The sequence below is a fragment of the Macrobrachium nipponense genome, chromosome 38 (genome assembly GCF_015104395.2).
Source record: "Macrobrachium nipponense isolate FS-2020 chromosome 38, ASM1510439v2, whole genome shotgun sequence".
In the NCBI taxonomy this organism is placed as follows: Eukaryota; Metazoa; Arthropoda; class Malacostraca; order Decapoda; family Palaemonidae; genus Macrobrachium; species Macrobrachium nipponense.
In genome coordinates, this window is record NC_061098.1 from 21,528,648 (window position 1) to 21,554,520 (window position 25,873).

At 39.3% G+C, this 25,873-nt stretch overlaps 1 protein-coding gene across 5 annotated transcripts in view; it reads left to right on the plus strand.

The window, feature by feature from the left end:
- Positions 1–25,873, plus strand: part of LOC135209700 (scavenger receptor class F member 2-like) — a 901,938-nt gene that overhangs the window by 667,777 nt on the left and 208,288 nt on the right. For 4 of the 5 annotated variants that reach the window (XM_064242462.1, XM_064242460.1, XM_064242461.1 and 1 more), the window contains one exon: positions 3,042–5,161. In XM_064242462.1, the coding sequence (XP_064098532.1) occupies positions 3,118–5,121 (2,004 nt within the window). In that variant the 5' untranslated portion in view covers positions 3,042–3,117 and the 3' untranslated portion in view covers positions 5,122–5,161. Of the gene's footprint in view, positions 1–3,041; positions 5,162–25,873 lie in introns of those variants that run through there. The other variant, XM_064242465.1, reaches the window with a different exon arrangement.

Sequence of the window (25,873 nt, forward strand, 5' to 3'; positions counted from 1 at the left end):
TGGCTTATACTGTACTCACATCAACAGTTTTGGATACCTCACAAAAAAAGTGTCTTGATCTCTGTTAATGAAACAATATATAATTTATATTTGTCGAACCTTGCATTGTTATTCCCTTTTAAGTAATATCAAATGCTACTTGTCTCACGTCAATATATGAGGAAAATTTGTCTCACAGCATTGTCGAAGTTTGAATTCTTTGAAGTATTTGTATCACTATTTTAATAATTAAAGATGTACTGACAGCGCGATTATGTTAACAATTTATGAAATTTTGCTATGAACAAATGCTAATTATTCTATTCCGTCTTCGAAGAAAGAGACTGCTAAATGGTATAGTTACCAGAAGATTGAAATTACTGTGATTTGAGTAATAGTTTTAAGTGTAATGGTGTAATTTCAGAGTTGATGATTGTGCGTTCTTCATTTCTTGTGCAATTATTATTATTAAAGGACACTTGCCTTTTTACAACGTTATTTCAGTGAACAAGAGCTTAATAGACTTAACTTCTGTGATAGTTTTGATAGTGATCATTTGATATAGGTGGAAATAATTAGGATAATTATATATACAATTTACCGATGACGTCTTTTTGTCTTCGTAATCGCGGTTATTTTCTGTATGAAAGCATTTTAGGAACGCTTAGTGACATTTTGATTATAATATATGTGGCCTTCGAGCCTAATTCCTAATAGTAGATTCAGCATTTGTTATTGGAAATGTATTCCCTTAGATATGGTAATTAATTAGGATTATGCCTGAGCTTTATATAATTTTAAGAAAAGTTCTCAGCTTCCGCTATTGATATCATTTGACCTTAATTACATTATAGTCGTATTAGGAGTAGATCAAAGTTTTACGGACGTCAGGTATCCTGATAGAACTTAACCTTGGAGAACTTCCGCTCTTTAAAATACACACACACACACACACACACACACACACACACACACACACACACACACACACACACATCTCTTTGTTAAAGGCCATATTATGAAGAGAAGAAAGAATGGTCACACAGGATATTCTGCAATAGGAGATACTAGAAAGGTCACTCGAGTAATTACTTGAAGAAGAACAATCGGATGGGGAGGGGGAAGGGGGAGGGGGACTTTTGTGTTGATCTCTCCTCCCCATCCCAACCCCCTTCCCATCCGTTATACCATTCATTGTTCTGCTGGTCGTAGGGATCCTATCTGAAAGGCTGCTGAGGAAGGGGACGTAGATTTGATTTGAGGAGTGCCTGAGGAGGAGGAGGAGGAGGACATCTCAAAAGGACATCTCTAACTTCCGCTCGTCTTTCTTGATAAACCATCGATTGTTGATGGAGGTCATATTCTACGGAGCTGACTTTCTTGTTATCGGAGAGAGAGAGAGAGAGAGAGAGAGAGAGAGAGAGAGAGAGAGACCGGAGGGATGGGCAGGCTCAGTGGTTAACAGGAATTTGGTTTCGTAGAATAGTTCGACGCTTGCCTCGCCAGCAGGAGATATGTAGTTCGGTGTCCCAAAGAGGAGGGAGCCGTAACGATTTAGGCAAGCTCTTTAGACCTTGGATTTACGCAAGGTCTATAAACCTTGGATTTAGTAGTGTTATTTTAAAACCCATGTGTATCTGATATCCCAAATCATGGAAATTTACGCTTGGTAGTTAATCAACTGTGGTGGTGAGGGCTATCAGGACCGGTTTTCCCTTCTAAATAGAAAAGTTTTCTTGAACTGCATGCAATTAAATACGCCGCAAGGATCGGCAAACAATCACTAATTATGGGCTGCTCTATGAGCAAGAGCCCGTGCTGGCACAAGGCCAGCTTAATCTTAAACAACAAACAACGGCAAACAAACTGCTTTTTGTATCTTTAGGTAGACATTTTCCTTGACGAAACTTAGAATTCGAATGAGAAATGAATGGAAAGAATTCGGGATCCGATGACAGGGTAGAGTGAGGGGATATCGATACCATAAGGGAAATTACGGAGCATCACATAAAGATGAAATATGATGGAAGATAGATAGATATGGCTTGGCCATGTCCCTCGCAGACCCCGAGAGAAATAGTACGTGATCGTGTCAGCTGGCCTCCTTTTGGGTACCAACGGAGAAGTGTAAGGCTCGATGTACTCGGATGACAAACTATGAGAAGGATATATATATATGTGTGTATGTGGTGTTGTGATGTAATATAATATATATAATATATAAATAATATAATTAATATATACACACACACACACACCACACATATGTTATTATTAATAATATATCTATATAAGTTCTAATATTGTATGTATGTTATTCGTGTATAAATTGTAACTAGCCACAATGATTGCCCATATGAAGAATGTAAGAGATCCGAATATGGAAATATGTGATATCAAGACTTTTTACTATGTATATTATACATATATGATATAATATATATATAAACATATGTGTATGTATGTTTATTGTTATATATGTAATGTACTGAAAATAGAGAAATATGTATCACCTATTATATCAAAATGACCTAAAGAGTTTGAAGAGAGCATCCCTTCGAAATTTTGACATGTTTACTCGTAATACTTTCCCAAACAAAGTGTATATTTGATTTTTGTATGAGAAATTTATACTTTCTCCAAACAAACGGTAAGTATTTGAGTTTGTATGAGAAATTTCTTAACATTTCAATGAGTGTGTTATTCATAAAATGTCTCATTCATATGATTTTTTGAGATAAAAGAAAAATTCTTGACTTCCTTTTTAGTATACAGGAAAAACACCTATTCCATAATCGAAAGCAAATGTCCTGAATAATTTTCTGTGAATGTACATAAAAGGACTTATACCACGTGAAATAAGAAAATGAATATATATATATATATATATATATATATATATATATATATATATATATATAAAAAACTATATATTCACACTTAATTGAACATAAACACAAACATATTTCATTATCTCTGTGCCACATAATTCTGTGCTTGAAATCAGTTTGAATTGAAGGTAAAGCATATGTTTAATCATCGTTTTATTATTTCTTTCGTAGGGCACCAGCATGAGGACTCCTCGATGAGAAATATCTTAGAAGAGACATTGGGGTTGGGCGTGAGGCCGTGATCACTATGGAGGACCCCCGACGGATCTCCAGAGTGGGCCTCCTGAACCCCCCAAACGGCGGCGGGCCCCACTCTCTGGATGCTTCTCTTCTCCTCCGCCACTACCCCCCGGAGCCAGTGCCCAAGAGAAACTCCGGAGGATTCGACAACGTCGGATTCGACCTAGAATCATTAGGGGAAGCGGGTCCGGGCAGTCGCCGGCCATTGGTGAGCGTGCATGTGAGGACCCTTCCCCCGGAGGAGCACGTTCTCTCCTCTCTGAGTCGACAGCCCAAATCTCTCCCACCCACGCCCATCCTCGCCGCGCACGCTCGTCGAACTAGTTTCCCGTTGCTGGAAGAGAAATTTGGCGCTTCGCCCTGGAGGCACCATATAGGAAGTGTGAGAGTGGTCAAGGTACATGATGATGACGATGATGATGATGATGATGGTGACGGCGACGGTAAGGCTGATGGTGGTTTATCCGATCCCTCCAGTAGCGGCGAGGAGGAAAAAAGCGCGCCGTCAGTGGAAACGACGAAACAAATCGAAAACGAATCGACAGAAACGATCCACAACGAGAGAGAATCGGAAAGGGAAGACGATGGTCAAGATGTTGATCATGCTGATAGAATGAGAGCTAATAGTGAATCGGTGATTGTGAGTAGTAGTGATCCTGCCGAGATCAGTCACGATGGTGAAGATGGCGCGATGGAATCGGACGAGATGACAGTGGGTAATGGTGCCTCGCCCTACGGCACCTCACAGAAAACGCGGCCGCCACAGAAAACGGTGTCTGGGTGGGAGGTCTGCGCGTCTGCGGTCACTGGTACAAACGCCAGTATGCGAGAAACCATGGTGGAGGCCGGAGGAGCCGCGCGGCCCTCTGCAGCCAACAGTGTCTCTGTCGCGGCACATTCAAGGATGCCATCCAGTGCCAGAGTGTCTCGAGTGCCCTTGCTGAGTGGCGTCTCCGTCGCCAGTAGTGTGTCAAGTGTCGTATTATGTGGGACGTCCACTGTTTCAGCGGCTCCCACTGTGAGTGCACTCACCAAAGTGTCCAGTGTTAGGATTGTACCTACGCCTACAACAACGCCCACGCCCAGTATCAGTGGTTATGATACAACCTCGAACCTACAACAACAAGCCAAACCAATTCATCTAGGCCCTTCGGCAGGTCCCAGACCCTCGCCCAGACCACCTAAACCGAACCCCGTCAGACCCACCAGCAGCGGTAGGTGCGAATCTTCTGCTCATCAGCTGCCGCAGGTGGTGATCGAAGAGCCACCACCACCACCACCGCAGCAGCAGCAGCAGCATCAAGCCCCACGGTCGCATCACCACCAGCAGCAGCAGCCTTCACAGCCCCAACACAATCACATACACCACCACCACCACCAACAGACTCCAGCCCCAACGCACCAACATCACAATCACAATCATAATCATAATAACCACTCAGGGGCTCCCGGGTCTCACCACCTGCAGCAGCAGCCCCTGAGTCTGCAGGGGCTGCAGGAGACTGTGCAGCAGCAGTATGGTCAGGGGCAACAGCCGCTCTTGCAGCAGCAACAGCAGCATCAGGGAGCCCCTGAGAGCCAGCAGCAGCAGTTGCAGCAGCAGGAGCATCAGCACCACCTCCTGCTGCAGGAGGCGAGGCGCGAGGAGCGAGAGCGCCGTCGCGAACGCCGTCGGGAGCGACGGGAGCGACGCGCCCATCGATCAGGGGCTGCTCCTGCCCAGGGGAATCAGACCGAGGTGGGAGATGCCCCCGTGCCCCTGCCCACCGTTGCCCATGATGCCCAGCTGCCGGACCTGTTGCACTCGCATGTTCCACCTCCGTATTCGACGCTGCCCTCGGCGGTGCGACCTTTGGGGGGCATGTTAGGGCCTCCGCCCCCTCCAGGGCCCGCTGGACCGCCGCCCCCTCCACCCCCTATGCCTCTTCATGTTCCTCCACCGCCTCCCCCGGGCCCCATTTGGCACCTGGGCACTTCCCACCTCCGGCTCCTGTGCCAGGGTCGCCCTTGAGACCTCCACCTGACAGCCCTTGGCCCTTTGGATCTAGAAGGTAAGGCTCCTGAGGTGGATCTTCATAACTTTATTGTGGTTTATTGTTGTTGTGTTCGTCTCGCTTTGTTTTATATTTAGGAACAATTTTTGTCTTACTTGCTGAATATATATATATATATATATATATATATATATATATATATATATATATATATATATATATATATATATATATATATATATATATATATATATATTGTGTAGCCTCACGCTCAAAGATAAATTCATGTGATTTTTACTTTCTAAGAAATAACCTGCTAAACTTGCTGAATGATTCTAGAGCTTGTGCTTGTTGTTTTTCTAGTAGTGAATTCTTGTTGTCATTCGTTGTCATTCCCTGTGAGCTCGTTTTCTAGAGGAGTTTTCCACTTTTTCTTTCTAGTTCAAACTGGTCTTGAAGGAAAGTGCATTTCATTTGTTGTTTATATGACAGCTTTTATTTTCACTAAAGATAAAAGGAGGTAGGTTTGTCATTCATTGAATCATTTGAAAAAACGAGAATGCATTTGTACTGGACAGGTCTATGAATGCTACACTTCGTTGCATACTGCCTGAGCCACTGAATATTTGATCGTTTACATTTTAATTTTGTTGGTGCTTTCGCTTCGCTTTTCTTTAGAAAGGTGAAATTCTAGCTTTTCTTTAGAAAGGTGAAATTCCAGCTAATCGAGTGGAGACTACATTATTAATTCGCTGCATTAAGATAGCTGTGGAAAAAAATTGATCTGTCACATGTTAAAATTTTTGTGTATATTATATGAAATAAATTAGACAAACCAATTAATATGCTACAGTGAATCGCATTATTATTATTATTATATTATTACAATTATTATTATTAGCCAGACTGCAATGTTTAAACCCAAGAGTAAGCAGAACTTAGGGAAATTGGGAAGTAAAGTATAAACTGTGAAAATAGAAATTATGAATGAAGTAAAGTAAGGCAAATAAAGGAAAATCAATATGAGAAATAACATAGTATGATGTGAGACTCTTGTCAATTTGCACAACAAAAAGCTTTAGCACCTGGTTTGAACTTCTGAAGTTTCAGAGCTGTAGCCACAGAAATGTATCGATCATTTTCCATTGTGTTCACAGGACTGAAAATTACAGAAAACTGTGTGGTATTGAACTTCACAGAAGGAAAATGCGAGACTGCTAGACTTAGTTGCATACCTGGAGTTGCGTAGTGGATAATATAGTGTGGCAAGATCTGAATGCAAATGATCCTGAAATAACCTGAACAGCTGAACACTGAACTAATGGAACGACAGTGCCAGAGACGAATATCGAATATCAAGATCAGAGATAGAAATTGAATAGGATTCGTGTTTTTGTCTCACAGTTTAAGATCCTGGTAAGCTACAGGAGACCGAATAGGAACATGACTCAAAACATGGAAGAATGCATTTCCTCAGGAGAGCAACGTCTGCAAAAATCTTAAGACTTATTTAGTATTAGTATCATGCAGTGTTGCCTGATCTCAGTAAGTACTTTGCTTTGCAGTTGAGATGAAGAGGAGTACTGGGACCGGTGGAGAGAGAGAGAGATAGTGCATTGGTTAGTGGAGTTGACGACTGGGTATGGTCAGATTCATAAAGGAGCTGGTTTCGATCAGGTCTTCTTGCCACGTCTGTGAGAGAGAGAGAGAGAAGGGGGAGGGGATGGGGGTGGTCAGGAACGCCTGGGGGGTACACCTTGCTAAGGCGGCGTCTCGTTGCAGCAACCCCGATATCAGTGTTGCACACACGAACCACTTCCAGGAAAACTTACAACAACCTCTTGGCTGATAGTTATTTCCTGACAGTTGTTTGCAGTGCCCTCACCAGTGCATTTGCGCATCAATTTTTGCAAAAGTGTGGTGCTTTTTAATGATGCATTCCAGGAGAAATAAGTTTGTGGGTGTGAACTTTCATGTTGGAAAACGTCTGTACCGCAGCGTTTGGTAACTTTCTTAGAGCTTGGATGCCTACTTGGTGTTGAGTAGGATGTTTTTATGTCTTTTGTAACCTACTTTGCTTTTGGAAGGTTAGGGAATTTGTTAGCATTTCGTACACGGTATATGGAAATAAAAATTTTGTTAATAGAGACTTTTCTCACGTTCAGGTTTTGATGTCAGTCGGTTCGGAGATGTGTCCAGGAAAGGGTATGAAAGAGAAAGAGAAAATAAAGTAAACATGTATAAAGTTTGGTAAAGGAGGATGGAGAAAGTCCCGCAAACACTTTGGATCAACCAAAATCCCTCCCCCTGGGGTGGTGTGTGTGAGAGAGAAAGAGAGAAATGGAGGCATTTTCATGTTTGTTTTTAAGTTTCGATTGGGTGAAGTTTGTATATTCAACATTTTTTTTCCAGAAAACGAATCTCGGTAATGTTGTATGCTTCAGTGAGAATAGGCTAATGATTGGGAATGCGGGCTGTCTTTACGAGTCCGTATCTTTTGATTTGTTGAAGGTATTTTCATACTTTTTATGGTTTCTTTCCTGAAATCAAAGGTTAAGAAACAATAAGAGAGAACTTAACAACAAAACGCCAGAATAACACCTCAACTTTGTGATGGTGTTTAGCTCACTTTTGAAAGTTGTCTTTTATTTATTTAGGCAACATTTTTATAAACCTTTGAAAAGTTTGAAAACTTATGCAACATGAAAACTAATATGTGAAAGTTAGACTGTTATTAGCAGTGAGATTATAAGCGTATTTGTGTTTTGTATATCTATATGTGTGTATCGTCCATCTGTCTTTTTCTCTTAGAGGTGGTGGGTGGGGAATATATAAATAATCTTGATATGAAGTATTTTATGTCCACTACATATAAAAAAGAATACCTGTTATGCGTACTTCCTTAAATTTCCGTGTATTCATGAAAAATATAATCACGTTTTAATTTCTCTCTCTCTCTCTCTCTCTCTCTCTCTCTCTCTCTCTCTCTCTCTCTCTCTCTCTCTCTCTCTCTCCAGGGTTTTTTTTTGTTTTTTCTTTTTTGCTGACATATGCTAGTACTCGAAGTGTTGAATAGCAATCACACAAGGTCGAAACACATCGGTGGTGTTTAATTTATGGTTTTTTGGGGAACAACGGCCTTGCAGTTCCTAAACTGTGCTCTGTAATTGAGTTTATAAAATAACCAGATTTGAAACGTGACCCTGGGGATGTGGAAGGCTTCGGGTGGCCTGTTAGTGTCATTTTGTGTTCGGAGGTCGCTAGGAATTCAGCCTTAAGGCCTGTGCATGAGGAGTTGGAGGAACCCTCGGAGAGGTCTTCCAAAAGGCGACCCTGGTCTTAAGTATTGATGGCGAGGCCGTGTATCCAAACCCCTTGGGGAGAATTGGGTCAGGTGTCACCCTGGGGTCGCCGGTGGTATTTCTGCATCCGAAATTGCTTGGTAGTAGAGAAGGATTGTTCGGAGCTCTTGCTCCGCGGAATAGAAATTGGCTCTGATTTTTTTTTTTCTAGACTTTCATTGTATTTGTTGTATTTTGGTACTGGTTTAGTTCTTCCAAACTTTACTCTCTCTCTCTCTCTCTCTCTCTCTCCCTCTCTCTTCCACTCTCTCTCTCTCTCTCCTCTCTCTCTCTCTCTCTCTCTCTCTGACACACTCCTCTTATTTAATTAGCCGGACCATCACAACACAGCTATCCCTTTTCTGTCGATGTTCCTGTATTATTTATTATTCAGTACTTATCCCAAGACCAGTTCTCTCCCACATGTAGGTACTCCTCGTTCGTTCGCTTCACACTTCATCTACTTCCATCACCCTGTGACAGAGAGGATAGAGGCGAGTTGAACGACTTCGCCTTCAGAAAGATGTTCCTCCCTTCTCATATCTACGGGAGTGATTACACGGCTGTTTGGATTTAGGTGCTGTGTTCATTCGAAGATATTCGACGAGTTTATTGTCCTCCTCATGTGAATTCCAGTTCTTCATTCTTATAATCGGAGTGGAGTGGTGGATGAATGAGTTACAACTTTGATAGTGATTCAATTCCCTTTTTTGTAATCGGAGTTGAGGATGAAGGAGTTACAATGATGATACAGTGATTCAATTCCTGTTTTATAATCGGAGTAGAGGATGAATGAGGTACAAATATGATAGTGATTCAATTCCTTTTTTATAATCGGAGTAGAAAATGAATGAGTTACAATTATGATACAGTGATTCAATTACTTTTTTTATAATCGGAGTAGAAGATGAATGAGTTACAATTATGATACAGTGATTCAATTACTTTTTTATAATCGGAGTAGAGATGAAGGTATGGCAATTATGTATATACAGTGATTCAAATTCCTTCTTTATAATTGGAGTAGAAGATGAATGAGTTACACTTATGATATTGTGATTCAGTTCCTTTAAGGTATTTAAATAAAAATTGTTTGTATGTCAGTCACTTTAGTCTATGACTTCTATCAGATAGCAATTTGAGGCAGTATTTACCTCTGATATTCCCCCAACAAATGCTGAATTCTTAAGCTCATCTGACAAGCTCCCGCTTCGGAAATGCCCTGAATTCTTTTAACCATTTTAGTCCCACTGTCGCGTGCATTTGTTAAGAATTGGTAACAAAGAAGAGGTAGTATATTGAAATTTAGAATCTTTTGTTTATGGTTTTACAGTAATCCCAAACGGGTTCATCATAAAAACGCCCCAAAGGTGGATATGTATACCAGGGTAAAACCCTCTAGGGTCATTATCTAGCTCAGATACTAGAAATAAGATGAAAATAAATGGAACTAGGTAGTCATTCATATTTCTAAAAATGTGCAAGCTTTTGTGAGGAGGTTAGAATTGGAACATGGAAATTCGCAGTGATAAAAATAACGAACAGAATGAAAGATAGTGTTAACAAAGAACAAAGCCGTGAAAGTAAACTCATTCTTCTGTGCTGGACTAACCAAGGGGTCAGAAGAGGCCTGTGTAATGTTTTGATAAATGTTCTTACCCGGAATAAGGATGTACAGATGAAAACTAATTTACTCGCTATAATATTTGTCTCTGGGTATGTGGCCAAGGGGAGCCAGTTTGTGCTCCCATTTTCTTCCAAGTGAATTATTTCTCATGTTATTAAACCTCCTATAGGGTAGGTTTCCTTTTATCATTCTTTCTATTTACCGTTGATACAATTGCTTTCCCATTTTTCTTCAGATCCCCTTCCAGACAAGTTATTTATTTTGTTTCGTGTGGTTGTCAGCATTGTCATTTATGTTCTTATAATAATTATCGTTGCTGTTTTTAGTCTTGTTTTACGTTTTCACTGCTTGGTGCGATTTATTTTTTAGTTTGTAAAATGTCATGGTGTTTGATTTGCCCCTCCCACATCGAAGTGTTTACTGTGAGTTTTTGCGAGTTTTTTTTTTTTTTTTTTTTTTTTTTTTTTACGCCTTGCGTTCTTTTTACGAAGAGGAAGAAAATGAAGACAACGCAGCTTGAGTAGAGATTGTTTTTCTAACATAAAAAACCGTTTGCCTAAGGCGGGGTAGTGTAGTGTGAAATCAGATAGTTATTGCTATGTTCAGTCACTGCTATTATACGACTGTGAAACAAATACAGATTATTGCTAGTGGTTATCTTTCACAAGTTTTGACACTCGATAAATTGAAAAAGGAAACTTTTATGCAGTTGTGTCGTCATTTTTTATTCCCAGTTTTCGAAGTCATCCTGATATTCTGTACAAACATATGTATTTCGCCACTTCTCAATCCGGTAAAGACCTGGTTTGCTTGAAAGACTTCCTCCTCTTGAACACTGAATGGATAAGGTGCTATTTGCTTTCTAATTTGTTTCGTCTTTAGTACATTGTCAGTGCATGAGATCAAATAATCTTGGAAGGTGCATTGTCAGAGCATGCGATCGAATCAGTTTGGAAAATACACTGTGAAAGCATAAGATTAAATAATTTTGAAAGGTAGTACATTGTCAGTGCATTAGATCAAATTATTTTGAAAGGTACATTGTCAGAACTTGAGATCAATTAATTTTGAAAGGTAATACATTGTCAGTGAATTAAATCAAATTATTTTGGAAGATACATTGTCAGAGCTTGCGATCAAATAATTTTGAAAGGTGGTACATTGTCAGTGCATTAGATCAAATAATTTTGGAAGGTACATTGTCCGAACTTGAAATCAAATAATTTTGAAAGGTAGTACATTGTCAGTGAATTAAATCAAATTATTTTGGAAGGTACATTGTCAGAGCTTGAGAGATCAAATAATTTTGAAAGGTAGTACATTGTCAGTGCATTAGATCAAATCATTTTGGAAGGTACATTGTCAGGACATGAAATCAAATAATTTTGAAAGGTAGTAAATTGCCAGAGCGTAAGATCGAATCATTTTAGAAGGTACAGTCACTACAGTGTCAGAGCATTATAGCAAATCGTTTCGGAAGCTTATACATTATCAGATCATGAGATCAAATCATTTTGGTAAGTACGTTGTCAAAGCATAAGATAAAAAAATTTGAAAGACTGTACATTGTCGGAGCATGAGTGAATACTTCGTAGATGCTTCGTGGGTGATGTAATTGATTTAGCATGGTGTCAATGATGAGACACGTTTCGTCTGTCCATTATTTATTAATATTTTTGTAGCCTGTTGCTTATGCATCTTCCTCCCTTAATGAAGTCGTGTTCTGCCATTTAACCAGGTACTCGATAGAACGTAAGAATGTTGTATGAGAAGCCTTGTCGCATCAGTATCTTCTGTTGCTACTGGCGTTTATTTGGAGGTCATGTGGAAATATGTTTTGGAATATTTTTTCATGCCGCCTGCTTTCATTACGTATGACTGGTTTTTACATAATTTTAGTGAGACTGAGATTTTGTGCTTTGCTGTTATTTTCACGCAGTATGTAGTGTTTGTGTAATGCATTCAATTGAATATGTCCTTTTCCGTGAGTCATTTGTTTGCCGCCAGTAAAGAAAAGGAAATGATAAGGTAATGAGAAAGTGTAAACAACTTCATCGATTCCGCCATGAGCATGTCGCCGCTAATGAGCGTCATACCTGTCTGGTATTGGGTGTAATTTGAAACCTTTGTCTGCAGAATATTGGTCTTCAGCTTGTCATGGTCATGTAATTGATTTTATATTTCTTCTCTTATTGGTTTATTATGAGTAAAATACAACTAGTTTCATGATATGCTTCTTTTGGATTGTCTGTCTTTTAACACTGCGCGCACAGTTTTTGTTTTCCATCGCTCATTTGCGAAAGTCGTTTTACAAACTATTGGATGAAATTGTTGGTGGGATACATTTTTGTGTTATTTTAAGTAAAGTATTTTCTGTATCCGAAATTGTATGATTACAAACTACACTTCTTTGGCAGGTATTTTTTTCAAGTTACTAGAAAAAACATACCCATGGCTGGTGAAACATTTTGTGAAACTATGTGATTGCATGCATTTCTCTTCATTATCTCTTGAATGATCATTCATATGGACACTTAAATCAAAATGCATCGTAAAATTCTGAAACTGTTCATCATTGTTATTGCTATCGATGTGTTTTTATTATTTTGTTTGTATGTGATGACGTTTGTCCTTCATTACTGTTAAGGTATCATGTCCTAGAAATTAAACTTCGCTCTGCAGTGTAGAGGACACTATATACGACCTTGTGTCTTCATTCCTCATTCTCCTCCTCCACCTCTTCCCAAAGTCTTCCTACACCCAGGTGGACCCCTACAGTAAGTACCTGGGCCCTTCCTGAATATCCCACCCCCCCCTCCGCCATTCCGTCACATTTGGAGGATTTCCTTTTTCTTTTTTAGACTCTATTCCTTTGACATTAATATTATTCTGATAACAATAGCGAGTTTGTGTGTTTTTCAAGTTATGTTTCAAGGTCTTCGTCCACTTTCATATAACAGAAATTAGCTATCACGTTAAAACCTAACTTTCCTGAGTGTATTATTTTAGGTTTAAATATCTTATTTAATACCTTTTTCCTTCTTAAGTGTTATATTTTCTTTCTGTTGCTCCTTACCATTTCTCCAAGCTACTCTCTCTCTTCTCTCTCTCTCTCTCTCTCTCTCTCTCTCTCTCTCTCTCTCTCTCAACCACAAGATCATATTTTTCTTCAGGCTTTTTGCACAAGAGGGAACGAGTGATAGGTAAATGGACAAGCAATAAAACCGTGGAATGGGAGAATGGAGAACGTGAAGAGGGTCTGATAAGGCTTTTCGGGAGAGGTGGGTATCGCAGATTATGGGAGGGGGAGGGACCCCATGGATATTGAAAGGCTGTAAAGACGGTGACGTAGGATTGACTTGAGGGGCATAGGCGGAATCGAGGTCCTCGGTAGGATAAAGAGCAAGAGGAGGTCTTTCACGGTTCCTTGTTCCATCTCTTCTCCATCGCACTTCAGCAGTCTCGACTGGTCGTGACGTGGCCTCTTCACTCTGGTCGTGTTTGTCGCTTGTGCATCAATTGAGTTCCTGGGAGAAGCGAAAAAGAGAGAGAGTATCCTCTCATATATGTAGCATTAGCTGTCCGTCTCGCTTGATTTTATTTTGCGACTCGTAGGAGTTTGTCCCTTCGCTCTTAGTTTGATGTCTAAATAGCTATACACTAAAAAAAAAAAAAAAATCTTTGCATGCATGTGCTAAAATAGAAACCATGGAATTCGCCGACTTCATTACGTTCAGTTACATTCATTTTCGATTGGTTAGGGTCCTCGGCTGTGTTCCTCATATCTGGGGGTCCTTTGGGAACCACTGATGCAAAGGATACTTTAGTAATGTTAACCTGAACTTGATTTAATGTGTAGGACATTCACATTTCTTACCCCTGTGGGTAGGTGCTTTATTGGCCGTCAGTCCACCTCACGTGAGGCACTGTAGGCTTTATTTAAGGTTTCTTAGCAGGGTCCCTCAGGCACCTAGCTGCAACCTCTTCCATTCATTTTACTGTGCCTCCGTTCATATTCTTTCTTCCATCTGATTTTCCATCCTGTCCTAACAGTTGCTTCATAGTGCAACCGCTTTGAGGTTATCCTCCTGTTACATCCTTTCAAACCTTATTACTGACAATATCCCTGTGAGCGTTCTATGGCCTCATAGGTCCCAGCGCTGGGCCTATGTCCGAAATTTTTATATTCCAATCCATTCACGTTTCTTCATCTTACTCTCAAGTCGTTTACACTCATTGTGTCCATTCATTATGTTTTGTATTGAAAGTAGCGTAATTTCATGCCCGTAAAGCAAGCTCATCTGTGTCTTTTAAAAACATTTTAGTTTCATGTCCGCAAGACAAGCTATGACGTTCCGTCGACCAGGTCACTGTGTTGGGAGTTGGGAAATTTCCGTGTATTATGGAAATTAGACTTCTGCTGCAAAAACTCCCTTTTTGTCCTTGTATGGTAATGGAATTAGCTTCCCATTAGCATTCAGTAATGATAAGCCGCGACAAAATCGCATTTCGTTTCGCCACCGCATCAACTTCGGTATCGGATGACGTCGGTACTTGATTACCGGTACATTTTTTTTTATTCTGGGATACATACTGACAGATCATCTCCGTAGGGAGAAGTGCCGCCAGTGCGCCTCATGGGGTGCATTGTATGCGTTACTTAAGAAGGGTTCTTTGCGGCGTCCCTTCGGCCCCTAGCTGCAACCCTTTTTCATTCCTTTTATTTTACCTCCGTTCATATCTAGCTTTCCACCCTCTCCTAACAACTGCGAGGTTTTCCTCCTGTTACACCTTTCAAACCTCATAGTTCCCAGTGCTTGGCCTTCGGCCTAAGCCCTATATATTCCATTCCGTACTTCCAGACGAATGGTTAATTGTATTTGTTACAAACTTAATGAACATTAACGTTTTTTTTCGTATTTTATGAAAAGAGTAGAAAGTAAGTCGCCCAAAGAATGAACCGTATTTTGGGGTTTCATTCTATTGCTATATTTTTCCGTTTAAACGTTTTATTACTCTGGGAGCAGCATTGTTTGGTTTGCTAAAAAATTATTTCTTTATATTATATCGTTAGTAACCGGACTTCATTTATGCTTGAGAGTATCTAGCCGAGATATTTATTCAGGTAAAGTTACTTCTGATTAGGTTAAATCAGGTCCTGTTAGTAATTGTATTATGCACATAACAATTTTCGTAAGTTTATAATATATATATATATATATATATATATATATATATATATATATATATATATATATATATATATTATATATACATTTAATGTATAAAGTAGGTAACGCTTAGTCTGGAATGGGACGCTAAACGACGAGAAGTGGGTAAAAAAAAAAAAAGTTTCCTAACAATGGGCTGCTCCATATTTTAAAGTAAAAATAAAATAAATTAGTAAAAAAAAGAAAAAACCTCCCGTCACCAATGTTACCTGGAGAGTGAGAAAAGACTGTAGCAGGTGGGATGCTCTAACACTTATACTGGCTTAGAGGTGACGCTGCCGAATTGTTTTTTGTTTGTTTGTCTGTATGGTGCTTTTACGTAGCATGGAACCAGTGGTTATTCAGCAACGGGACCAACGGCTTTACGTGACTTCCGAACCACGTCGACAGTGAACTTCTATCACCAGAAATACACATCTCTCACTCCTCAATGGAATGGCCGAGAATCGAACCCGCGACCACCGAGGTGGGACGCTAATACCATGCCAACCACGCCGCTGAGGCGCTGCTGCTGAATTGGACATGAAGGCCATAGATCTGTCCGACATTCTGTAATGCACAGGAATTTCAGGTAAATTCTCTCTCTCTCTCTCTCTCGCTCTCTCTCTCCTCTACTCTCCGTCTTCTCCCTCTCTCTCTCTCTCTCTGGACGAGTAGGGACAGATGGGCTCTTTCCCTAAAATTCCAGTATGCTTCTGTCGACCTAAGCGATGAGTTATGTACTTTGTCGTTAGATGGCTGTTGCGGTTCGTAGATAAGGTGGAGGGAGAGAGAGAGAGATAGAGAGTGAGAGAGAGAGAGAGAGAAAGACGCGAGTGTTCGCTGCTTGGTTAAAATATATACCACCTCAGCGTAATCTCACCCACGAGGATGAACCCCCCCCCCCCCCTACTCTCTCTCTCTCTCTCTCTCTCTCTCTCTCTCTCTGTCGGGGCCTCTGTGGTTTTATATAGTATCTTTCTTGTTTGAGGCGTGTCATGTATGTCTGTATTTTTTTTACTAAAACGTAGACATATTTATTTTTTATTACTTGATAGTGCTGCTTGGGCTAGCCAAGGCCTTTTGCATGTCTGAGAGCGTCTTTATGTTTGTGTCTTGAATATTAAGACGTTGGGAACCATCATCTTCATATCATTATTAAATTTTTTTTTTCCCCATATTGAGAAGCGTTCATCTTCTGAATTAAAACAATTTAATAAATAATAAATTTATTATTATTATTATTATTATTAAATTATATTATTATTATTTTATTATTATATTGTTATTAGGTTATTATTATTTTATATTATTATTTTATTATTAATTTATTCAGAAAATGAACGCTTCTCATATGGAACAATCCCACAGGGACCATTGACTTGAAATTCAGGTCCTCCGAAGAATATGGTGCTTTAGGAAGTAAGATAAGGCAAAGGGAATTTAATAGTGTGATGATATCTCGCTTATGAAAAGAGAAAAAAAAAAATACGATAAAATAAATATGATTTAGCAAGCCCAGCCTGCCTGTGCCTTAGTCAACGTAGTTTGAAGGCGGTTATGGATTCAACTCTTAGTCTTTTTACCTGGCTGTCAGCACAAGAGAAGTGACATGACAGTTGACAGATCAAAACGTTTATGTCGTGATTTCCATGAAACTTGACTGAAGGGACGAGGTGTGAGCCAGGTAGCGTTGATTCAAGTTTGAGGTAATTTTTGCTTACTCGGGAGTATATAAGCCTGCAAACTACTTTGTTCTGTTGTTGTTAAGGGGATAGGAAAGGTTCATGGAATAGCCTAAGTTTTTTTTTTTTTTTTTGAGATCACTTGTTTTTATATGTAGTTCTCTTGTTTCTAAGCTCTTAACAGAACGATGAGCGTCAGATTTTTTGTTCAGATTGTTTTTAGAGGGGGGGGGGGGGGGCTGTTTACCGTCTTCGCTCTGGGGTATTACTTCCCCGAGTAAAAGTTACTGAACAGCCTATTTCTAATTCTCCTTGTCTCATCATCTTCATTTAATATAAATTTTGTCTGTGAACTGTTTCCTGTTTGATTTTGTATTTTTTAATAGGCAATACTCCTCCGTAAGAGAGAGAGAGAGAGATCAACAAGGCATTACATCAGTGACTTGATCGTATCTTTGTTGAGGTTGTCTCATTGTACCAGGTTTAGTGCAAGTTTTACTTTCATTTCTATTCTGTTTTGAAGTTAATTTAAAAAGTTTTTTCTTTTGTCTTTTTTTGTATAACTGAAAATTCTTTCATATTAATGTTTTTGAATGAAGTAACTTTAATAATAATAATAATATTTGGAGACCATTTTCAGATTCGTCTTTTCTATCTTATTCATTTTTTTCTGTTTATAATAATTAATATGTATAATATATATATATATATATTTCATATATATATATTCTATATATATGCATACATATCTATATGTGTATGTGTATATATGTGTATATATATATATATGTATATATATATATATATATATATATATATATAGTATATATATAATGCTTCTTTGTAAGAGACATACAAAAGAAGGAACTGAAGCTTTTGGAGAGGTCAACCACGGTGGAGGAGTACCGATTTGTGGGCGAGGAGGGTGAGGGGGGGGGGGTGGGGGGGGGGGGGGGCGGGGGGCGGTGTTGTTGGGGGATGGCTGGTGGCCTTCATGGCTGCCTGCACCCGTTATATTATGCTGGGAAACTGAAAGACGAAGAACAAAGTGTGCGATGGTCAGGTGACGTCACTTGAGAAGGGAAGAATTGGTGGGAGAGAGAGAGAGAGAGAGAGATTATGTCGTTGAGTGGTTGTTCCAAATCGAAGGTAATTTTGGGAACAATAATGTCCAACAGAAGTGGTTTACGCGGGGGACGACGCAGAGCTACTGAAGGATGAAAAGGAAATTAGCTGGTTAAAAGAAGCAGTGTGATGTTTAGATAGTGGATATTTCGAACATGTAAGATTTAAATTTTGGAGAAAAAAGGTGTTTTTTAATCGCACGTAATCCCTCGTGTGAGGATTAACTTTATTTAAAAAATTCCATGATTTATTAATAGGTCGTTGATATATATTAACAGATGAAAAAAAGTTGGATATTTCGAACATGTAAAATTGAATTTTGGAAGAAAAAAGTTTATTTAATCGCACATAATCCCTCGTATGAGGATTAGATTAGTTTAAAAGCTGCCATGATTTATTATTAGGTCGTTGATATCAACAGATAAAAAAAGAATAAACATCAAATTAAGGCAATGGAAATCCATCATTCTGGGGTTGTTGTTGTTGCAAGTCGTCAAATTTCGATTCAAAAGTGTTTATTCTTATCCACGGTTGAAGTAGAGGGGCGTGTTCACCAGCTGGAAAGGTGGGAATAAAACGATATTCTGAGTTCGTGACTTCACGGACTCCTCCACATGCGATTACGAAATTTCGTTGTCAAACCCTAGTTACTCATCTATAAGCCGTTTTTGTTTGTTTCCGTGCGTGCGTATAATGATTTCTGTGCTTGTCTGGGCTGGGGGTAAAGCGAGGAACCGCGAAGGCACGGCATTGTTGAACTTACTGCCCCCCTCAACCTTAGCCCCCCACCCCCTTACACACACACACACACATACACACACGCCGCTCTCTCTGTCACATATCATGATCATCTGCGCATGCGTTGAGCAAGGTAGTTGTGGTGGTTGGATGTTGACCCACATTTCGAGTTGCCACACCGATTCTTCTCTCGAGCACACCACCAATCATTCAACGGCCTTTTAATGCTGATGGCGGCTTGTGCGATTGTCATTTTAACATAATGTCTTACAGGGTAGACTTTTTTTAATTCGTCTCTTATTTATATATAGTAGCCGAAATTTCTGTAAATTGTTTTCATTTCATTAGTTTGCTGATGTGTCCCGTGTTTCAGGGTTTAATTCGTATGCCAGCCTGTTGAAGTTTAAAAGCATAATGATATATATATATATATATATATATATATATATATATATGTATGTATATGTGTGTGTGTGTATTATATAATTATATAGTGTAAATTAATTAAAGGTGAGTCTATTCACAGGACCGCGATTCTGAGAGAGAGAGAGAGAGAGAGAGAGAGAGAGAGAGAGAGAGAGAGACGCCTTTCTCTGCCGTTTTGCAAGTTTCCTAAGAGCTTCCTCATCGTTCTGTAAGCGACTAAAGCAATGCTATTTCACCAGATGCTGGTTGTCACACTAGGTTTATTTAAGCTGCCCGATGTTCATGCAGACACTCGTGATCAGAGGAGGATTTAGTAGAGCATAAAATACGGAAATAGACCCCACCTCCTTCCCCCGGGGAAAGTTGTTAGTGGCTGTGCCTTCTTTCTTGCTCAATACTTTCTCCGGAACCCGTTGGAGTGACACGAATTTTCGGTTCCTTGCCTTTCGGCATCTGTCACTCCTCGCTGGTGAACGATTTCAGGTGTTATTACCCTCTTTTGTGTTTACTGGTATAATACGCGTTTCAGTTACAAGTAGCTCAGCACTGCGTGGATTCTGCAATACGTCTTGCGCACGGGCGTACATGAATATATGTTCTGCTCACTTTAAGTATCTGTGCACAGGCGCATGCGCTCTCTCGAACACACGTTTATTTATATATATATATATATATAGTATATATATATATAGATATACATATACATAATTACTGACTCACACATCGGGGCCGAACCCCTGTATTTTAAATGAGATTCCAGGGCATTAGCCCGGAATTTCACTGGAAAGACCGGGATGTGAGTCAGTAATATATGTATATATATATATATATATATATATATATATATATATATATATTATATATATATATATATTTAGTGTGAGTGTGTGGTGTGTTCGTAAGCAAACATGGGATTTTTCATTCGTGTGTTGTTGTAGCTCTACAAATATACTACTGGCTACTGCTCACTGAACTCCAGATAGTTATGAGTGTTTGGAAGCTTTCGAAATGATCCTGGCTCTTGACGCTTCCAGTCTTGTACCCTTTCCGAAAGCGTCCTTGTGGTGTCTTATTTTTCTTGCGGTTTTTCGTGTTTGATCTCGATGGAAGAAACGGCATAACGGTAATGTTGGGGAAATTCAGGAAAATGACCTTGTCATTTCATTTTGTCTTTCTTTAATGTGTGTGGGTTCTCGTCAGATTAATTTTTGTGGGTTATTTATTTTCCCTTGTGTTGAACTGTTATTGTCTGTTTTACAGTTTATATTTGTATATATATATATATATATATATATATATATATATATATATATATATATATATATATATATATATATATATATATAAGAGTACATACATCGAGCTGCAAATGTCCTTTAATATCTGATTCGCTCTACCTTGGAATTAATATATTTTCACATTAACCGAAGAGGAATTTTTCAGTCCATAAGAAATTCGTCGTCTATATATGTGTGTGTGCGTGTGTATGTATATGTTATGCTTGTATGTATTATTCAGGAAGTTCTGAATCTCATTTTTAGAAATTACTTACGTATATCAGTGTACAGTGCGCGACTTTTTTGCTCGTAAGTTTCAGTAGCTTTAGAATCAAAGCGTAATTTTACGTGATCGTTGTCCTTGAAGCAACTGTTTTCTCGCATGTCATTGGATCGAAAGGAAAAACAGACAAAGAATATTAGTATTGTTTGAAGTCTTGCAAGCTTGCTGTTGTCATCATTGTGGGGAAGTACATTGTCAAGATATGTATATGTAGCAAACTCTCTCTCTCTCTCTCTCTCTCTCTCTCTCTCCGTCTCTCTCTCTCTCTTGTCCCATTTACCTCTTTTTTTTTTTTTTTTTTTTTTTTTTTTCTTTTTTTTTTTACAAATACGTAGGTTGTCACGGTAGCGTATGTAATTAAACACATATGTTTCATATGATTTTATTCTCTTGTTATAAGAGTAGTGGCATATGACTTCTCACGTGAACTTCGTTTACTGTGTTTATGACCTTTTAATTATCTTTGTTTCATTAGAGCTTATTACATTGAAAAACAAAAGTGGACCTCCAGCTGAGAACATTAGTAGCTGCGACTGTAATTTGTTTTTGAGGTCATACGGGGTCACTGTGCGAATGAGAGAGCGAATGTCATTCATCATTCCGCTGTTATCAATTTTTTTTCAGTTCGGGTGCTTGTTTGTTGAGTAATCATGCTCATTTTAACCGAATAATGTCGTTAACAGGCGTGTTTTGGTTGCTTTAGCTCAATTTCCGGTCGCTCTTACCGCCTTCCTTCCTTCCTTCCTTCCCAGATTGGAAGAGAAAGTGTGTCTGGCTGATAATGACGATAATGTATTCAAGGCGTAGGACGGATGATGACATATTCCTGTGGGACAGAGTTGGCAATCACATTCACGCACATGCTGGATTTGTGTAAAAAAAAAATTGGTTTCATCGTTGGTAATGAGGATTGCTTGTCGAGATGCAATTAGCTGCTCGAACACTTCCCACCATGCAACTGCCCTGCGCGCTAATGGGCAATTCGTCATGAGTTGATAGCTCCCAAGTGTGAAGTCATGAATGAACTGGATTCGTATAAACCTTGCTCAACGGGTGTTTGTTGGTTACTATTCTCTCTCTCTCTCTCTCTCCTCGGTCTCCATCATCGTCCTCACCTCTCTCTCGGTCCACCTCTCGCTCTCTCTCTCCTCCAGGTGTCTCCCTCGTACTTCTCTCTCTCGTACTCTCCTTTTCTCTCTCTCTCTCCAAGGTAGTGTAGTGCCCCACCCGTGGTAATTCCTTCTCTCTCTCATTACGTTGACCTGTTGAAAGGGGCCAATGACCTCGAACATTTCTGTCGGGTAACCTCGCGTTCTTATCTCTTCTTGGCCGCAAGATGTTACTTTCTAGTTAAGAAATATGACAGAATGGCCTTAGGGCCACGCTCTTCTCCGAGTAGTATTTTCAGTTTCTGAAAGTAGAATTCTTTCCTAGTCCTCATTGTGTTGGCCTTTTCCGTTATTTTGTTTTTTCAATGTTTCACTTTCTTATTTCACTTTCAGGTCCTTTATTTAAAAGAGATATATAATTGTAATCTCTAATTATTTGTGATTATTGTAAGAAATGCCAGACATTTCTCATCATTTTTGCCAGTTTTCCGAAAGTATATATTCGATAATAAACACTTTTTCATGGTTTATTCTTTTCTTTTATGATAACCTTGTAGTTTTTGTTCCCGAATATTATTCGTGTTACGATTCCTTTGTACTTCATATCTTCTCTCGATGTTTTTTCTACGGATTTATCAACATTTGTTGCCCGTTTCTTTTCTCAACTCCATAGCTTTTTGAAGTAAGTCTGATTACTAGATTTGGCACGAGTTTTTGGAGTCGTTTCCTTATTTTGTACCGCCTTTGTAAACAAAAATGGTTCTCTGCGCACTTCCGTGATATGCTTCCGCAGCCTCAAAACACCCATTGATATTTCACTCCAGCAAAACTGCTCTAGCATGCGTTATGATAAGGACGTGACTTGTCGATAATTTCCAAAAATCAGTCCAATGAGGACCACTGTAACGCCCTGCCTTGCGCGACGGACCGTGTGTATGTACCGTTCAACGTGTGACAGTCGGTGGTTTCGAGATTTTGCAGAAAATGAGGTACTACCTGCCTCACAAAGGGCGAGCACTTGATGGCCACGCTCCGCCGGTGGATCGTTCGTTGTAGGAGCTTAGTAAAAGTACCGCTATCTTTCCAACTATGCTAGATTCACATCAACCGTGCATCTGATGTCTACATAGGCCAGTCCCTTACGACGCTCCTGATTGGCTGTTGATAACCCAGTCACAGGGCTCGAGATTCTCAGTCTCTGTCGAGTGTTCACATAGGCAGGATGTATGTTCCACTTCTCTTGAGGGATGCGTCTTTCAAAAGTATCCCTCCCTCATGAGAGGTGGAACATACGTCCTGCCTATGTGTGAACTCTATCGAGAGAGAGACTGAGAGTTTCGAGCCCTGTGATTGGCTTATCAACAGCCAATCAGGAGCGTCCTAGACATGAGCTGCATGGTTGATGTGATAAATGATTGAATAATAGTCAAGGCTTAGAAAGGATGATCCATTAATGGTGGTACTTTTCTAAGGATAATGCTCAGCAGTTGTAATAATAATACAGTTCCATTTTAAATTTATGATTTTTAGTTTTCTGTAAAATTAAACTTTTGTTCAATCTTATATTTAGGATTTTTAGTTTTCTGTAAAATGAAACTTTTGAGCTGTCTATTTGTCTGTCGGTCCACACTTTTTTCTCCACCCTCACATCTTATAAAACTACTGAGGCTAGAGGGCTCCAAATTGGTATGTTTGATCATCCACCCTCCAATCTTCAAACATACCAAATTGCAGCCCTTTAGCCACAGTAGTTTTTATTTGATTTAATGGTCAATTTAGCCATGATCGGTACCAACAACACAGGCCACCACAGCCGGCTGAGAGTTTCGTGGACTGCGGCTCATACAGCATTATACCGAGACCACCGAGAGAAAGAGATCTATTCTCGGTGTACTAAATTAAACGGTGTAGAGAAATCTTGATTGCGCCAAAGACACGTCAGGACTCCTCCCCACCCCACACCCCCTTTTGTGTGTGTGTGTGTGTTTGTAATTAAGTTTTGGATACCTTCATATGCTTATCTAGAATCCAGAGTAATTTCTCATTCCGAGATCTTTTACGGTAGTCAGTCCTTTCGTCACCCACCCTCTCTCTCTCTCTCTCTCTCTCTCTCTCTCTCCTCTCTCTCTCTCCTCGAGTAGTACGCTTGGCCACCTCCTTCTTCCGTCTTGAGGTAGCGAGCGTGTGTTGTTCACCCAGGTTACAACAATTTTGTGCAACAGTGGAAAATATAAACGGCTTCGCCATAAGAAAAGATTACGTAAATATTCTCTCTCTCTCTCTCTCTCTCTCTCTTCTCTCTCTTCTCTCTCTCTCTCCAGGCATTAGTGGAGGAGTGTGCGACCGTTAGATAAGGACAAACCACCGTGAGATTTTCCTCCAGTTTTAATCTGCTTGCTGCGCCGAGCATCACTTTCACGGCAGGGCAGGTGCTCTCTCTCTCTCTCTCTCTCTCTCTCTCTCTCATCTCTCTCCCTCTCTCTCTCTCTGTGTGTGTGTTCCCTAATGCTGTTGCAGTGTGTTGAAAAGAAAAGTTGTTGGGTTTTATTCTTTCCAGCGGAAATTAGGGGATTTTCTCCGGCATAAACGGACGTGTTTATGTGCTGCAAGATTTTTTTTCTTAATGTAGGATTCATCTTCATTGTTGGATGGTTTTAGTATATGTACAATATCATTTTAGTACGAGAATAGAATACCTTTTTATTTTAGTATGAGATTAAAATACTTTTTTATTTTAGTATGAGATTAAAATACCTTTTTATTTTAGTATGAGATTAAAATACCTTTTAAAATTGAGCATTTTACGGAAGTAGGTGTAAATCTTCCGTGTGGTTTGGTTTTGTGACTTCTTTTTATGATGTTACTCGAGGAAGAAGTGCTTTCATAAAAAGTAGCCTTCGTTTAACACGGAAAGAAAGATCTAAGAAATGGCGTTTCTTAGATGTCAGTTATAGTAAATTATTTTTTTATATATATTTCTTTTAAATTAGGTTTTTATTAAAGTATACCTATAGGATACACGATGACTTTTACTCTTTTACTTTCATGTACGCCTTCAAAATAAGTTGCTTCCTATATACCATAATTGTCTTGTAGGGTTTTCTCGTCAGTATCGTAGCTCCTGCAGAATAGGAGAGTTTATAGTTCTTTTTGAAATTTTCATTCTTCTTGCATGATCTTTACTTCAGGCGGTATGTTGTCTATAGTCTTGGTGCGTAATGTCCAAATGTTCTCCCACCTGTCTTACAATTTGTTCTAGGTTTAAATAGCCTATATGCTTCATTTGCATTTTTGATCACAGTATTCGTTTTCAGTCATCTTTTCGAATGAAGTATAACTGTAGCATCCATGATGTCTAATGCGAGTTTATTATGGGCGTATGGTAATGGCTCATGAGAATAATTTTATAATGAAGATTTATCCTAATCCAAACTATATTTTATCATATGAGATATGAATTGATTATAGATATCTAGCAAAGGTTAGAAAAGTGTAAGGATATGTTTCAAAGGATATATATACATATATATATAATTTTTTCATGAACATTTTTTGATAGAAGGTCGCATATGGCGTTTATTTATACTCATGTCGCTAGTTAGAAAAATAAGTAATTGAGTTTTATATTTCATTTTACATTACTAAATGCTGAAAGCATGTTTGGGTCTCTATAACAGAACAGTGAAGCCGAGAGACTGAAATATAGTATGTTGCTTTTTAGATTATCAGCCTAGATAAACAGTGTGTTTGTGGAGCTATTTACGTGTTAGTTTAGGCTTGTGCTCCAGGACTGGAGTATTTATTTAGGCCTATGAAAGTTTTTGTTAGCGCTGTAGTTCTCGGACCTTGATATATCTCGTTTCGTTTTCATTTCCTCCTCTTCGTCATTGCTGTGTAACTTAAATTATGACGTTTATTCATCCCCGTAGTTGGGTAGTGCCAAAGTAT